The following is a 17,582-nucleotide window of genomic DNA, read 5'->3' on the forward strand; positions in this document are numbered from 1 at the left end:
CCAAATGCCGGAGTAAAGCGCCCGTGCGCTGTCCGATGTCAGTGCATGTTAAAGATCCCCTGGGTGGTCGAAATTATTCCGGAGCCCTCCACTACGACAACTCTTTCTTTTTTTCTTCTTTCACTCCCTCCTTTATCCTTTCCTTACGGCGCAATTCGGGCGTCCACCAAGACATGTGAGACAGTTACTTCATAATTTCCTTTCCTTAAAAACCAACCAACAATAAACGCTGCATGCCAATAAAACTGAATATTCTTGAGTAGATAAAATACTGAGACAAGCAATTTGAGTTCAAGGACAAATGCGTTTTCACAAAATACAGCGATCAACAGCAACAGACCTTGCACACAAATATTTTGCTTCTCCTCGTCAACATTTACCACCTCCTAACAGCATTAGGCATCACATAATAAGGTAGGAGAAATACTGTAGAAGACGTACAATTTACCATAAGCCCACAAGGTATAACTGTGTTCACGAGAAAAAGTTATGACAGTATGATGTTTACATGATAAGGGAGCTGCTGAATGTTGCCGTGAAACATTGTAGAGTAAAAGCTCGTTAACTCGAACTTCAAGGGACCAGAAAAAATATTCGAATTATCCGAAAGTTCGAATTGTCGAATGACCCCGAAAAACTGTCAAGAACTGCTTGCATCAAGGAAAGCTTGTTTGGTGAAAGACTTGGCAAAAAATGCCTGTTTTTGAGACAACAACGGCACAGCAGTGACTATTTCTCACACTTCCATCAATACTTTATTGCGAGCATACTGTCGGGAGCACCAAAGCACAACTGCTCCAAAATCATAAGGGCCTCCCCGGCTTCCTTCACGACACGACGCGGTGGAGCTCCATCACTACTGCCTCTCACCTTGCAAGCGCTAGCGTCAATTGTGAGGAGGCCTCACCAGACAAATTGCAAATGGCAAGCACACAGTTTCGGCGGACAGGAAGAATGAGACCACACGAACGGAAGTGAAGGAAACACTCAGTGGTGTCGAAGTGAAGCGGGGAGAAGAAAAGAAGAGGAGGGAGGAAGGGAGAAAACAGCAGCGACGTGCCAATCAGCCTCCGAAACATCGGTTGGTGAAACATCGGTTGAGCCCGCCGTCAGTGAGGGCTGGCATGAAGATGATAAAAGTGAAACTGACAGTGAAAGTGAGGCTTTGCTTTCGCTTCATTTTGTTTTTTAGGTTTCCGGGAATAAATAGTTTCATTTGCAGATAATATAACGGCAAAATAAGCCCGCAGAAATCAAAATACGCGCGGACTATTTGCTTCTATGGACTACTACATATTACTCCGCAAATGGCAGAACGGCAAGCCGCCACGGGACTGGGTGAAAGGCACTCCCCGCGTTGGTCGACTCCGCCCACCGTACGAGGGAGAATTCAAAAATAAAGGCGGGAGCCGGACGTTAATTCGATTTAATTAGGGAAATCGGCCACACAGGGCAATAAATCGAAGTTTCTAAGAATGCTCGGAACGTGTAGATTGAGCTCCCGCGGCAAAAAGACGAGTTCAGATTCCTCTTCACTGCACCTTTAATGTGCACTAATGTCGCATGCACACAGGTGCTTTTGTATTTCATCTCCATCGAAATATCGCCACCACGGATGGAATCAAACCCATGACTATGGATCTGGAGCCAAATGCCAAAGCCACTGAGCCACTGTTGCGGGTCACAGGATGTCAGGCCTTGCGTTCGAAGCGAAAAGATGCCATGCACACATGTCTGGACCACGTGCTGGGTACTCGCAGTTCTGTTGTGATTCATGGCAGACAATCATTTGAATTGAGTCTGTCATTTTGCTTGACTTGGCCAATTTTTTGATGGTATCCCTAACAATTTCCTGAATTTTGCAGGTGTACAAAATTTCCCAAATTTTCCAGGTGTACAAAATTTCCCAAAATTTCCAGGAGTACAAAATTTCCCTGACAATTCTGGGTTTTTCAGGTCGCTAGGCATGCTGATATCCAGCAGTGAAACTGCCACATGACAAACACAACTCTGATAGAGGCAACTTTGAAGGACGCTACAATGAGGTGCAAAAATAATTTACACAATATAAACTCTGAAGCGGCACAAAAAACGACCCTCTGATGACCGACTTCAGAAAACACAGCCTCTCTACAGATTTATCCTTTACAGAGTGAAATTTTTTTTTTTGCTTTTGTGCTTCTCTGCTTTGTGTTTCCTTCTGTTCAAGCATTGTACTCCAAAAAAAGAAAGAGGCGTGTAAACATCCTGTACTTTTATGCTGCTAGTTGAACGTGGCGTCACCAGCTTAGAAGGCTTACTGGATGCCCCAAAACCATTTTGTCCCCGTGTTCTCACTGTGACCTGTTACTCATGCTTTCCCAAATGTGCTGCCCTTCCAGTCATCCATTGCCAAGCGAAGAGTATGCAGCAGAAAAGTGTGACTGTCCTGCACTACCAGTGTTATACCACCACAAACACAGCCACTGGAACATAGCTTGCACAACTGCTTGACATCTAAAGAATTCAGGAAATAGTATTTCAGCCAGGGAGAAGAGCACAAAAATATGTAATGTTTAATTGAAAATAGGCTTTTTGTTGAAGGCTGAAGGCAAATGAACTAACAAATGACCTTCTGCCAATTAAACTATGGTGGCACATGAAGAGAATGAAGAATTCACTGGGCTGATTCATGCACACTATATCATATATATTCTATAATAATACAGTGGCACAAAGGCCTTAGCACAAATGGCCCCAACCTGAATACCACAGTGCTAACTAAAAGTTAAATCTTGCTATCACTGCAACAAAAGTGGAGCCAATCTGACTTTTACAGATGCCACACTGACACTTCCAGGCTCATAAAACTTGAATAAAACATGGTTTTATTTCTTTTACCTCATAATTTCAGTGGCAGCGCACGCAGAAAGAAGGGACGGAAGTAAAGAGTGTTCTTTACCCTTGTGTCCTATCCCGTCCCTTCTTTCTACGTGCGCTGCCACTGAAGTCATGTTTAACCAACTAGCCCAACAAGCATCAATCTTTTAATCTCACACTCTTATGTAACAAAAATGCTGACATGTGGACAAATATCTCACTTCCTTTTATTGATAGCTATATGGCATATGATGTGCGGTAAAAGCTCACTGATTCCGATTTCAAGGGACCGGAAAAAATGTTTGAATAATCAAATGACCCCGAAAAAACTATCAAGAACTGCTTGCATCATGGTAAATTTATTTGGTGAAAGATTGGGCGACGGCTGCCTGATTTTGGGATGAGAACAGTGTGGCAATCATTATTTTTTGCGTTTCCATCAATGCTTTACTGCGTGCATATTGTCAAGAGCACTGGAGCAAAATTTCTCCAAAATCGTTAAAGCCTCCAGCATCCTTCACAGTGCGACTCAGTGGCACTCCAACGCTACCATGTCACACCCATCATAAGTGGCACCATCCCGTGTGTGGAGGCTTCACTGCACGAAGTGCCAACAGCACGTGACTAGAGCGCAGTTTTGGCAAACTGGAAAAACAGAACCATGTGAACAGAAGGGAAGGAAACAGTTCAGCAGCACCGAAGCAGCGAGAAAAAAAAATGGGGAAAGAAAACACCGGCAATGCGGCAATCAGCGTCTGAAACGGTACACAGCTGGGTTAGGTTGGCTGATAGATGCTGGCTGGTCAAGCCGCCGTCTCTGCGACATGGTGCGAAGCTCAGAAAAGTGAAATCGAAACTAAGCGGTCGCACTGCTCTCAGAGACAGGGCCATTCATTTGTTGTCACGTCTGCCGTGGCGCGCATATCAGAGGTGTGTGGGCAACTCTGCAGCATGGAACTCAAGATTTGAGTAGAGTTGTTTTGACGATTTCTTGCTGTGCTGGCCATACCTGAATGCGGCCTCCTTCGAGAGCCCATTCGAATTAACTGGTACAGGACCCGTAGCATCCGAATTAGTGAGCCATCAACACCATAGATTTACATGGTCACTGGCCAGGACTGAGCCGGCAGTTTGAGTTATCCGGATTTCCGAATTAATGAGGGTTGAATTAACCAGCTTTTACTTTACACCCAAAATACTACTTCAAAACAATAACATTATTTCCAAATCAGTGCAGTCTTTAGGATGAAAATTGCACAATGCCAAATGCCGGAGTAAAGCGCCCGTGCGCTGTCCGATGTCAGTGCATGTTAAAGATCCCCTGGGTGGTCGAAATTATTCCGGAGCCCTCCACTACGACAACTCTTTCTTTTTTTCTTCTTTCACTCCCTCCTTTATCCTTTCCTTACGGCGCAATTCGGGCGTCCACCAAGACATGTGAGACAGTTACTTCATAATTTCCTTTCCTTAAAAACCAACCAACAATAAACGCTGCATGCCAATAAAACTGAATATTCTTGAGTAGATAAAATACTGAGACAAGCAATTTGAGTTCAAGGACAAATGCGTTTTCACAAAATACAGCGATCAACAGCAACAGACCTTGCACACAAATATTTTGCTTCTCCTCGTCAACATTTACCACCTCCTAACAGCATTAGGCATCACATAATAAGGTAGGAGAAATACTGTAGAAGACGTACAATTTACCATAAGCCCACAAGGTATAACTGTGTTCACGAGAAAAAGTTATGACAGTATGATGTTTACATGATAAGGGAGCTGCTGAATGTTGTCGTGAAACATTGTAGAGTAAAAGCTCGTTAACTCGAACTTCAAGGGACCAGAAAAAATATTCGAATTATCCGAAAGTTCGAATTGTCGAATGACCCCGAAAAACTGTCAAGAACTGCTTGCATCAAGGAAAGCTTGTTTGGTGAAAGACTTGGCAAAAAATGCCTGTTTTTGAGACAACAACGGCACAGCAGTGACTATTTCTCACACTTCCATCAATACTTTATTGCGAGCATACTGTCGGGAGCACCAAAGCACAACTGCTCCAAAATCATAAGGGCCTCCCCGGCTTCCTTCACGACACGACGCGGTGGAGCTCCATCACTACTGCCTCTCACCTTGCAAGCGCTAGCGTCAATTGTGAGGAGGCCTCACCAGACAAATTGCAAATGGCAAGCACACAGTTTCGGCGGACAGGAAGAATGAGACCACACGAACGGAAGTGAAGGAAACACTCAGTGGTGTCGAAGTGAAGCGGGGAGAAGAAAAGAAGAGGAGGGAGGAAGGGAGAAAACAGCAGCGACGTGCCAATCAGCCTCCGAAACATCGGTTGGTGAAACATCGGTTGAGCCCGCCGTCAGTGAGGGCTGGCATGAAGATGATAAAAGTGAAACTGACAGTGAAAGTGAGGCTTTGCTTTCGCTTCATTTTGTTTTTTAGGTTTCCGGGAATAAATAGTTTCATTTGCAGATAATATAACGGCAAAATAAGCCCGCAGAAATCAAAATACGCGCGGACTATTTGCTTCTATGGACTACTACATATTACTCCGCAAATGGCAGAACGGCAAGCCGCCACGGGACTGGGTGAAAGGCACTCCCCGCGTTGGTCGACTCCGCCCACCGTACGAGGGAGAATTCAAAAATAAAGGCGGGAGCCGGACGTTAATTCGATTTAATTAGGGAAATCGGCCACACAGGGCAATAAATCGAAGTTTCTAAGAATGCTCGGAACGTGTAGATTGAGCTCCCGCGGCAAAAAGACGAGTTCAGATTCCTCTTCACTGCACCTTTAATGTGCACTAATGTCGCATGCACACAGGTGCTTTTGTATTTCATCTCCATCGAAATATCGCCACCACGGATGGAATCAAACCCATGACTATGGATCTGGAGCCAAATGCCAAAGCCACTGAGCCACTGTTGCGGGTCACAGGATGTCAGGCCTTGCGTTCGAAGCGAAAAGATGCCATGCACACATGTCTGGACCACGTGCTGGGTACTCGCAGTTCTGTTGTGATTCATGGCAGACAATCATTTGAATTGAGTCTGTCATTTTGCTTGACTTGGCCAATTTTTTGATGGTATCCCTAACAATTTCCTGAATTTTGCAGGTGTACAAAATTTCCCAAATTTTCCAGGTGTACAAAATTTCCCAAAATTTCCAGGAGTACAAAATTTCCCTGACAATTCTGGGTTTTTCAGGTCGCTAGGCATGCTGATATCCAGCAGTGAAACTGCCACATGACAAACACAACTCTGATAGAGGCAACTTTGAAGGACGCTACAATGAGGTGCAAAAATAATTTACACAATATAAACTCTGAAGCGGCACAAAAAACGACCCTCTGATGACCGACTTCAGAAAACACAGCCTCTCTACAGATTTATCCTTTACAGAGTGAAATTTTTTTTTTTGCTTTTGTGCTTCTCTGCTTTGTGTTTCCTTCTGTTCAAGCATTGTACTCCAAAAAAAGAAAGAGGCGTGTAAACATCCTGTACTTTTATGCTGCTAGTTGAACGTGGCGTCACCAGCTTAGAAGGCTTACTGGATGCCCCAAAACCATTTTGTCCCCGTGTTCTCACTGTGACCTGTTACTCATGCTTTCCCAAATGTGCTGCCCTTCCAGTCATCCATTGCCAAGCGAAGAGTATGCAGCAGAAAAGTGTGACTGTCCTGCACTACCAGTGTTATACCACCACAAACACAGCCACTGGAACATAGCTTGCACAACTGCTTGACATCTAAAGAATTCAGGAAATAGTATTTCAGCCAGGGAGAAGAGCACAAAAATATGTAATGTTTAATTGAAAATAGGCTTTTTGTTGAAGGCTGAAGGCAAATGAACTAACAAATGACCTTCTGCCAATTAAACTATGGTGGCACATGAAGAGAATGAAGAATTCACTGGGCTGATTCATGCACACTATATCATATATATTCTATAATAATACAGTGGCACAAAGGCCTTAGCACAAATGGCCCCAACCTGAATACCACAGTGCTAACTAAAAGTTAAATCTTGCTATCACTGCAACAAAAGTGGAGCCAATCTGACTTTTACAGATGCCACACTGACACTTCCAGGCTCATAAAACTTGAATAAAACATGGTTTTATTTCTTTTACCTCATAATTTCAGTGGCAGCGCACGCAGAAAGAAGGGACGGAAGTAAAGAGTGTTCTTTACCCTTGTGTCCTATCCCGTCCCTTCTTTCTACGTGCGCTGCCACTGAAGTCATGTTTAACCAACTAGCCCAACAAGCATCAATCTTTTAATCTCACACTCTTATGTAACAAAAATGCTGACATGTGGACAAATATCTCACTTCCTTTTATTGATAGCTATATGGCATATGATGTGCGGTAAAAGCTCACTGATTCCGATTTCAAGGGACCGGAAAAAATGTTTGAATAATCAAATGACCCCGAAAAAACTATCAAGAACTGCTTGCATCATGGTAAATTTATTTGGTGAAAGATTGGGCGACGGCTGCCTGATTTTGGGATGAGAACAGTGTGGCAATCATTATTTTTTGCGTTTCCATCAATGCTTTACTGCGTGCATATTGTCAAGAGCACTGGAGCAAAATTTCTCCAAAATCGTTAAAGCCTCCAGCATCCTTCACAGTGCGACTCAGTGGCACTCCAACGCTACCATGTCACACCCATCATAAGTGGCACCATCCCGTGTGTGGAGGCTTCACTGCACGAAGTGCCAACAGCACGTGACTAGAGCGCAGTTTTGGCAAACTGGAAAAACAGAACCATGTGAACAGAAGGGAAGGAAACAGTTCAGCAGCACCGAAGCAGCGAGAAAAAAAAATGGGGAAAGAAAACACCGGCAATGCGGCAATCAGCGTCTGAAACGGTACACAGCTGGGTTAGGTTGGCTGATAGATGCTGGCTGGTCAAGCCGCCGTCTCTGCGACATGGTGCGAAGCTCAGAAAAGTGAAATCGAAACTAAGCGGTCGCACTGCTCTCAGAGACAGGGCCATTCATTTGTTGTCACGTCTGCCGTGGCGCGCATATCAGAGGTGTGTGGGCAACTCTGCAGCATGGAACTCAAGATTTGAGTAGAGTTGTTTTGACGATTTCTTGCTGTGCTGGCCATACCTGAATGCGGCCTCCTTCGAGAGCCCATTCGAATTAACTGGTACAGGACCCGTAGCATCCGAATTAGTGAGCCATCAACACCATAGATTTACATGGTCACTGGCCAGGACTGAGCCGGCAGTTTGAGTTATCCGGATTTCCGAATTAATGAGGGTTGAATTAACCAGCTTTTACTTTACACCCAAAATACTACTTCAAAACAATAACATTATTTCCAAATCAGTGCAGTCTTTAGGATGAAAATTGCACAATGCCAAATGCCGGAGTAAAGCGCCCGTGCGCTGTCCGATGTCAGTGCATGTTAAAGATCCCCTGGGTGGTCGAAATTATTCCGGAGCCCTCCACTACGACAACTCTTTCTTTTTTTCTTCTTTCACTCCCTCCTTTATCCTTTCCTTACGGCGCAATTCGGGCGTCCACCAAGACATGTGAGACAGTTACTTCATAATTTCCTTTCCTTAAAAACCAACCAACAATAAACGCTGCATGCCAATAAAACTGAATATTCTTGAGTAGATAAAATACTGAGACAAGCAATTTGAGTTCAAGGACAAATGCGTTTTCACAAAATACAGCGATCAACAGCAACAGACCTTGCACACAAATATTTTGCTTCTCCTCGTCAACATTTACCACCTCCTAACAGCATTAGGCATCACATAATAAGGTAGGAGAAATACTGTAGAAGACGTACAATTTACCATAAGCCCACAAGGTATAACTGTGTTCACGAGAAAAAGTTATGACAGTATGATGTTTACATGATAAGGGAGCTGCTGAATGTTGCCGTGAAACATTGTAGAGTAAAAGCTCGTTAACTCGAACTTCAAGGGACCAGAAAAAATATTCGAATTATCCGAAAGTTCGAATTGTCGAATGACCCCGAAAAACTGTCAAGAACTGCTTGCATCAAGGAAAGCTTGTTTGGTGAAAGACTTGGCAAAAAATGCCTGTTTTTGAGACAACAACGGCACAGCAGTGACTATTTCTCACACTTCCATCAATACTTTATTGCGAGCATACTGTCGGGAGCACCAAAGCACAACTGCTCCAAAATCATAAGGGCCTCCCCGGCTTCCTTCACGACACGACGCGGTGGAGCTCCATCACTACTGCCTCTCACCTTGCAAGCGCTAGCGTCAATTGTGAGGAGGCCTCACCAGACAAATTGCAAATGGCAAGCACACAGTTTCGGCGGACAGGAAGAATGAGACCACACGAACGGAAGTGAAGGAAACACTCAGTGGTGTCGAAGTGAAGCGGGGAGAAGAAAAGAAGAGGAGGGAGGAAGGGAGAAAACAGCAGCGACGTGCCAATCAGCCTCCGAAACATCGGTTGGTGAAACATCGGTTGAGCCCGCCGTCAGTGAGGGCTGGCATGAAGATGATAAAAGTGAAACTGACAGTGAAAGTGAGGCTTTGCTTTCGCTTCATTTTGTTTTTTAGGTTTCCGGGAATAAATAGTTTCATTTGCAGATAATATAACGGCAAAATAAGCCCGCAGAAATCAAAATACGCGCGGACTATTTGCTTCTATGGACTACTACATATTACTCCGCAAATGGCAGAACGGCAAGCCGCCACGGGACTGGGTGAAAGGCACTCCCCGCGTTGGTCGACTCCGCCCACCGTACGAGGGAGAATTCAAAAATAAAGGCGGGAGCCGGACGTTAATTCGATTTAATTAGGGAAATCGGCCACACAGGGCAATAAATCGAAGTTTCTAAGAATGCTCGGAACGTGTAGATTGAGCTCCCGCGGCAAAAAGACGAGTTCAGATTCCTCTTCACTGCACCTTTAATGTGCACTAATGTCGCATGCACACAGGTGCTTTTGTATTTCATCTCCATCGAAATATCGCCACCACGGATGGAATCAAACCCATGACTATGGATCTGGAGCCAAATGCCAAAGCCACTGAGCCACTGTTGCGGGTCACAGGATGTCAGGCCTTGCGTTCGAAGCGAAAAGATGCCATGCACACATGTCTGGACCACGTGCTGGGTACTCGCAGTTCTGTTGTGATTCATGGCAGACAATCATTTGAATTGAGTCTGTCATTTTGCTTGACTTGGCCAATTTTTTGATGGTATCCCTAACAATTTCCTGAATTTTGCAGGTGTACAAAATTTCCCAAATTTTCCAGGTGTACAAAATTTCCCAAAATTTCCAGGAGTACAAAATTTCCCTGACAATTCTGGGTTTTTCAGGTCGCTAGGCATGCTGATATCCAGCAGTGAAACTGCCACATGACAAACACAACTCTGATAGAGGCAACTTTGAAGGACGCTACAATGAGGTGCAAAAATAATTTACACAATATAAACTCTGAAGCGGCACAAAAAACGACCCTCTGATGACCGACTTCAGAAAACACAGCCTCTCTACAGATTTATCCTTTACAGAGTGAAATTTTTTTTTTTGCTTTTGTGCTTCTCTGCTTTGTGTTTCCTTCTGTTCAAGCATTGTACTCCAAAAAAAGAAAGAGGCGTGTAAACATCCTGTACTTTTATGCTGCTAGTTGAACGTGGCGTCACCAGCTTAGAAGGCTTACTGGATGCCCCAAAACCATTTTGTCCCCGTGTTCTCACTGTGACCTGTTACTCATGCTTTCCCAAATGTGCTGCCCTTCCAGTCATCCATTGCCAAGCGAAGAGTATGCAGCAGAAAAGTGTGACTGTCCTGCACTACCAGTGTTATACCACCACAAACACAGCCACTGGAACATAGCTTGCACAACTGCTTGACATCTAAAGAATTCAGGAAATAGTATTTCAGCCAGGGAGAAGAGCACAAAAATATGTAATGTTTAATTGAAAATAGGCTTTTTGTTGAAGGCTGAAGGCAAATGAACTAACAAATGACCTTCTGCCAATTAAACTATGGTGGCACATGAAGAGAATGAAGAATTCACTGGGCTGATTCATGCACACTATATCATATATATTCTATAATAATACAGTGGCACAAAGGCCTTAGCACAAATGGCCCCAACCTGAATACCACAGTGCTAACTAAAAGTTAAATCTTGCTATCACTGCAACAAAAGTGGAGCCAATCTGACTTTTACAGATGCCACACTGACACTTCCAGGCTCATAAAACTTGAATAAAACATGGTTTTATTTCTTTTACCTCATAATTTCAGTGGCAGCGCACGCAGAAAGAAGGGACGGAAGTAAAGAGTGTTCTTTACCCTTGTGTCCTATCCCGTCCCTTCTTTCTACGTGCGCTGCCACTGAAGTCATGTTTAACCAACTAGCCCAACAAGCATCAATCTTTTAATCTCACACTCTTATGTAACAAAAATGCTGACATGTGGACAAATATCTCACTTCCTTTTATTGATAGCTATATGGCATATGATGTGCGGTAAAAGCTCACTGATTCCGATTTCAAGGGACCGGAAAAAATGTTTGAATAATCAAATGACCCCGAAAAAACTATCAAGAACTGCTTGCATCATGGTAAATTTATTTGGTGAAAGATTGGGCGACGGCTGCCTGATTTTGGGATGAGAACAGTGTGGCAATCATTATTTTTTGCGTTTCCATCAATGCTTTACTGCGTGCATATTGTCAAGAGCACTGGAGCAAAATTTCTCCAAAATCGTTAAAGCCTCCAGCATCCTTCACAGTGCGACTCAGTGGCACTCCAACGCTACCATGTCACACCCATCATAAGTGGCACCATCCCGTGTGTGGAGGCTTCACTGCACGAAGTGCCAACAGCACGTGACTAGAGCGCAGTTTTGGCAAACTGGAAAAACAGAACCATGTGAACAGAAGGGAAGGAAACAGTTCAGCAGCACCGAAGCAGCGAGAAAAAAAAATGGGGAAAGAAAACACCGGCAATGCGGCAATCAGCGTCTGAAACGGTACACAGCTGGGTTAGGTTGGCTGATAGATGCTGGCTGGTCAAGCCGCCGTCTCTGCGACATGGTGCGAAGCTCAGAAAAGTGAAATCGAAACTAAGCGGTCGCACTGCTCTCAGAGACAGGGCCATTCATTTGTTGTCACGTCTGCCGTGGCGCGCATATCAGAGGTGTGTGGGCAACTCTGCAGCATGGAACTCAAGATTTGAGTAGAGTTGTTTTGACGATTTCTTGCTGTGCTGGCCATACCTGAATGCGGCCTCCTTCGAGAGCCCATTCGAATTAACTGGTACAGGACCCGTAGCATCCGAATTAGTGAGCCATCAACACCATAGATTTACATGGTCACTGGCCAGGACTGAGCCGGCAGTTTGAGTTATCCGGATTTCCGAATTAATGAGGGTTGAATTAACCAGCTTTTACTTTACACCCAAAATACTACCTCAAAACAATAACATTATTTCCAAATCAGTGCAGTCTTTAGGATGAAAATTGCACAATGCCAAATGCTAGCCCAACAACATGCATGATTACAGTGTTCGATGACTCGGCAAATGATGAACTTTGATGACCCAGTTTTGTGAAGTCACTAAGACGCTAGCCAACAAATTGTGCATACCCAGAATCCCTTCAAGCTGAGCAGCCAGGAACTCTCGCTTGAGGGGCAGCTGCAGCTGGCTCAGGGTCAGGGAGGCACGCTCAGGAACCACTTCTTCATCTCCACACCCACCACGCGTTTTGAGCCGTTCCACTTCTGCTAGACAAGCTTGCCTGCGCTCAGCTGGCGGGTCCCAAACGCATGCAGAAGTTATTTAGAGGACAGCACATCACCCTGATTATGACTAAAGGACTGAGAAAAATGCACACACAATTAAAGATGTTAAAGAATAGAACTCACTTGCAAGCAAAAGTAGGCGCTCCCCTTCTACTTGTTCAGCAGAGCCAAGAAATTCCGTTGTCAGGCGACAAACCTCCAAGGCTCGGCTTGCTTGAGCTATCACCACTTCCTGGGCTTCTGCTTCTTTGCACAGAGCCTGCGATGCAACAGTGATTCTGAGCTTGAACACCAATGTCCTTTCATACGCTGACGAAAATACAAGACTGTGCCCTGAAGAATATTTTTTCTGATTTGTTTCTGCCGTAAGTAATATCCACATCAGTTTTTAGAATTCTGAAAATGTGGTTACCCTCGGCGCTGTGGCCCAACAAATTTTGGCTATCTTTACGCGTGCACTGGAAAGATTGCTTTGCCTGCAAGCTTCTCAAAAGCACATGTATTTTGGTGCCATGTTGCTAAACTTTGTTGGGACATATCGCCAAGGGTAACCGCATTTTTGAAATTCTAAAAACTGATGTGGATATTACTTTAGCTAGCATCACACCACAACTTGCAGAAGCTTGCAAGTGAGGCCATACACACAACCAGAGGATTCGCAGACACAATTCAAGGAACGCTATAGAACATCACCATTCTGGAGCTCTCACAGAGGGAGCTTGCAGACTTTCACAAAATGAAGGAAGAATAGAAACTGGCAAAGAAAGTGCCTGGAGTTCAGACGCTCCACCTGTGGAAGTATGTTCAGTGAAATGAAGGCAGTGCATCCTACGTGGCCTCCACCGCTGCTTCGGTATGGAAGAGACTGTGATCTGGTTTGTGCTTCATGCTGGACAATATACTGCACGCAAACCGAAATCAACTGCTGCTGTTTATTTTTTGTTATGATTTTCTGAATTGCAATCTGCACATGAAGGGGCATCCCATTTGTAAATTGCCTCCTGATTAAAACTTCTCCTGATTAAAAACCTTGCAGATAAATTGTTCCCCTCAGTGAGGAGACAACATTTTGTCTTCTGACAGTGCCCTGTAGAACCACTGAACACAGAGGCAACTAGATGCAGGTTCGGAAATGCCGACTTCAGAAATGCATTAATATTGTCACGACCAGAGGAGCCGTGAAGGTAGACGTCAGAAAGAACCCAAGACCGGGAGCCTTCTTTTTAATTATCGAGCCAGCTTCCACGACACAGAACAGAACAGCGCGCCACGAGAGCCCACCGCCGCTTCGTCGTCGTCTTCGACTCAGCGCGGAGGCCGCGCGGCGCGTTAGGCGCGTGGCAATATTAATTTTATACATAAAAATTTTTCTAAGAACCGAGAAATGATCTAATATTTTTAAAGAATCGATTATATACCTCTTGCATGACGATTATATCTCTTGCATGACGTTCGTGCATATCTTGTTTTTTTATTTGTATCTGTGCTCATGCCCGTGCTCATGCCTGCTTTGAGTCAAGCGACTCTGCAGTATTAAACAAATAAATAAATAAAATGGACCTTATGATTAATAAATTAGAAAATACAAAAAACGTTTGACTGCCACCGACCGGCCAGTTCTTGAAACATCAGGCGAAATAGCGAATTTATTCCCATTTTGACGCATTAAGAACGCCGCTAACAAGCGAATAGAAGCTCTACAAGAATTGAGAATGATTCGGATATTGTGATAAATAAAATGTAATCACGTTCAGTGAGTGCGAACTGAAATTTCTAACAGCTACTATTTCTAAGAAGCAGTAATAAGCAATTCTAGATAACAAAATCATGAACTCAGTTTTGTGTTTATTTTTGTAATTTGAAACAATATAATGCAACACTTTTCTGGTGCCATACAATTATCAAGTATCGAGGATTACTCAGGCAAATTTTAACAAAATTCGATGATGATGATGGTTTTTTTAAATCCAATTAAAAGTTGTCACTTTTTTTACTTTTCAAACTTCAGCCAATTTTGAGGCCATATTATATAGTATAGAGCCACAGAACATGCCTGAGGGGAGCAAAAGTAGCTGAAAAATACTGAGAAAAATATTCAGTTTGGAGATATTTAGGCATCTTGCTCTAAGGCTGCCCTGAAAAGTGCCTTTTTTGCACCGCATAGCTCCAGAAGCGAATTTTGCAATTTTTTACTCAGAAGATTAAAACAGCAAGAAAATATTTTTGGTTTTTTCTGTATAGTACAAGTTGCAAAGAGTTTGCGCAGAAATGCTTATGTGCGGGAAAAAATTTATTGTGCATGCAATGAGGCTTCAAACTTGCAACTTTGCGAAGTGCTAAAAAATGACATTCTCCACCTCTTGTGACATACAAATTTTTTCCGAGAAAACTACGAAGTTTCTTGCAAAACTAAGATTCATTACTCTGTGTGGACACATTTGCCCATCACATATAAAAATTTAATTGAAAACAAAAAATGGTCATGAGACCTCGATTAACGTTCTTATCTGAACACGCCCATATTAGAAAACAATCTTCTAGGGATGAAGCTGTGAAACTTTGTGAGAGAAGGCATAAGTTTCTTTCTAATATGCTCAAAAATTTCAAATAAATGCATCAAAAATAAAAGAAAAACTTTGGCTGTGAGCTGCATTCCCCCTTAGCACCCTAACAGGCCCATTTTTTTTTTTTTTTCGAAATTAGTACCACAATCACCATTTAGTACCCATGCTGCCATCCGTTGGCAAACCTAGACAATGCTTTGGACGGGCCCCACTCATCTTAAACCGGACACAAAGTGCCAGTAAACGCACAACAAGCTCGACTCATCATTAGCCAGAGATGACAGTCTGCTTATGACGAGTCTGGCTCGTTCAAATTCGCTAGGGGATTGAGGAGTTGGTGCAAATGACACAGGCTGGTATTTTCTTTTGTAGGATGTCTCTTACAACCAAGAGGACGCCATGACATTCTGCAGCTAATATGCTTGCACGTGTATTCATTGTTTTCGTTTCAGAAAATCGGGAAGCCATGAGCTGCACATGAAACTGTAGTGGACTTCGAGGCTTCTGTGTAAAGCTCAGTATGCCGATACCATCCTTGCTGAGACATGAAGCACTGTATTACTGTAATCTGCAATCCTCGCTTGATCACCTCAAAGAAAAAATGTGTCACAATCAAAAGGATGCATTTCCCAGGGAGCAATTATGTCCTTAGGGACGTTGTAAGAATGTTCAAGACCAGTATGTTCAAGCATTGAACAAGTGTGGAAACTCTCATGGGGAAAGCACAGAGTCCGACCTTACGCCTTCAAATATTTGCATGCCGACAAACTGCGCATCCGTGAAAACACATATAAGATTGAAAAAGCTAAGAACACATGAATGCACTCGCTTTCTCTCTTTTATCTGTTGCCGCTGGGCTGAAAGGGAAAGTGCCGTAACTATGTCACTTTTGTTGGACATCTCTACCGTGCCATGAGGGAAGGGGTGTAGGAGAGAGATGCCATTGTGGTGAAATCCGATTAATTTTTATCACATGAAGTTATTTGACATGCACTAAGGGCTCACATCACACAGGGCATCTTTTGCATTCGCCTCTACAGAAATGTGGCTGCCACCGAGCCACTGTGGAGAGACTCTTCAGCACTAGTTCTTTGTTGCAGCCATATGCCATACGTCCTGACAAATTGCGCATGCACGAAAGGAAAAAAACAGGAAACTCTCCTCGCACAAGAATGCGCTTGTTTTCTCTTCTTTTGCTGCCACTTTGTTATCGCTCATTCTTTGTTGCAGCCGAGAGCATGAACTTCGTGATTGCTCTCCATTAGGAAAGACACGCTCTCGCCAATTCCTTCTCATTACCAATGTTGCAGCAAGTACTATTGCTAAGCCACGTTTCCTGCTTGGGAGCTAAGTGCACCGCTCACTCATTTCCATCGGGCATGGCCAGAACATGTAAGGTTTGTACATCTTCCAATGACTGCCAAAAATGAGCAGGACGCACCGTGCAGGCCAGGCGAAGTGATGCAGTGGCACAAGAACAAACACGGATGTAGGATCCTAACTACCACGGATGAGAACCAGCGCACATACAGCAAACCCATGATAACCTTGAGGTCCTCAAACATGCGCGAAGAGGACCTGAGGGCTGTTGAGACCCCGAGCTTCGTCATGTTACACACATTGCAACTGCTATTCATCACCAAATCATGCATATAAAAAAATCGGCAAAAATACATAATATACAACAGCGTCTGGGTACTATCTCTCAAATTTTCCTCTGCAAACCACCTCTCCAAGGCACATCTCGACCGCTTCTTTCAACAGAGTCTCTTCCCACTCTCTCTTCACACTGTACCTCAGGGCATCATTCACAGCACACCCGCTGCGGTGGCTCAGTGGTTAGCGTGCTTTGCTACTGATCCGAGTATACCTGGATTTGAACCTGGCCACAGTGATCGTGTTTCGATGGATTAGAAATGCAAAAGGCGCCCGTATGCTGTGCGATGCGCCAGCGCACATTACAGGTTCCCAGGTGGTCAAAATTATTCTGGATCCCTCCACTACTAGAGGCAAACATGAAATTAGAGGCCTTAGGCATTCATAACAGCCTTAAGGAAATCGCAGAAACACACCTAATCAGCCAACGAGACAAACTATTTCAAACACACACAGGAAGGAACATGCTCAAATTGATAGGCATACAACCACAAATAGCCACCAGATACAACAAGGCAGACATACCATGAGAAATTTCAAAATAGATCAAAACAGCACCAATACCAAGAAATATGCACCCAGAGCGCCACGTAGAAAGAAGGAAAGCCGGGCTACATATCTACAAAACGCGTACAGGAGCGCACCACGTCTTATATATGGACACAGCCAAATATGAGGGGGAAAAATGCGAAGACAGTAGCAGTCATAGATAAGGAGCTAAACATC

The 17,582-nt window shown here is 43.9% G+C and overlaps 1 protein-coding gene across 2 annotated transcripts in view; it reads right to left on the reverse strand.

Annotated features, from left to right (window-relative positions):
• The window catches only part of LOC149352255 (uncharacterized), a 95,024-nt gene that overhangs the window by 33,774 nt on the left and 43,668 nt on the right, over positions 1 to 17,582 (reverse strand). For both annotated transcript variants that reach the window (XM_089581410.1, XM_089581409.1), the window contains exons 10-11: positions 12,760 to 12,895; positions 12,481 to 12,642 (exon numbers count right to left, since the gene is read on the reverse strand). In XM_089581410.1, coding sequence (XP_089437536.1) covers positions 12,481 to 12,642; positions 12,760 to 12,895 — 298 coding nt within the window. The remainder of the gene's footprint in view (positions 1 to 12,480; positions 12,643 to 12,759; positions 12,896 to 17,582) is intronic.

Source organism: Amblyomma mixtum, chromosome 3 (genome assembly GCF_055824585.1).
Source record: "Amblyomma mixtum isolate Tamu chromosome 3, ASM5582458v1, whole genome shotgun sequence".
Taxonomy (NCBI): Eukaryota; Metazoa; Arthropoda; class Arachnida; order Ixodida; family Ixodidae; genus Amblyomma; species Amblyomma mixtum.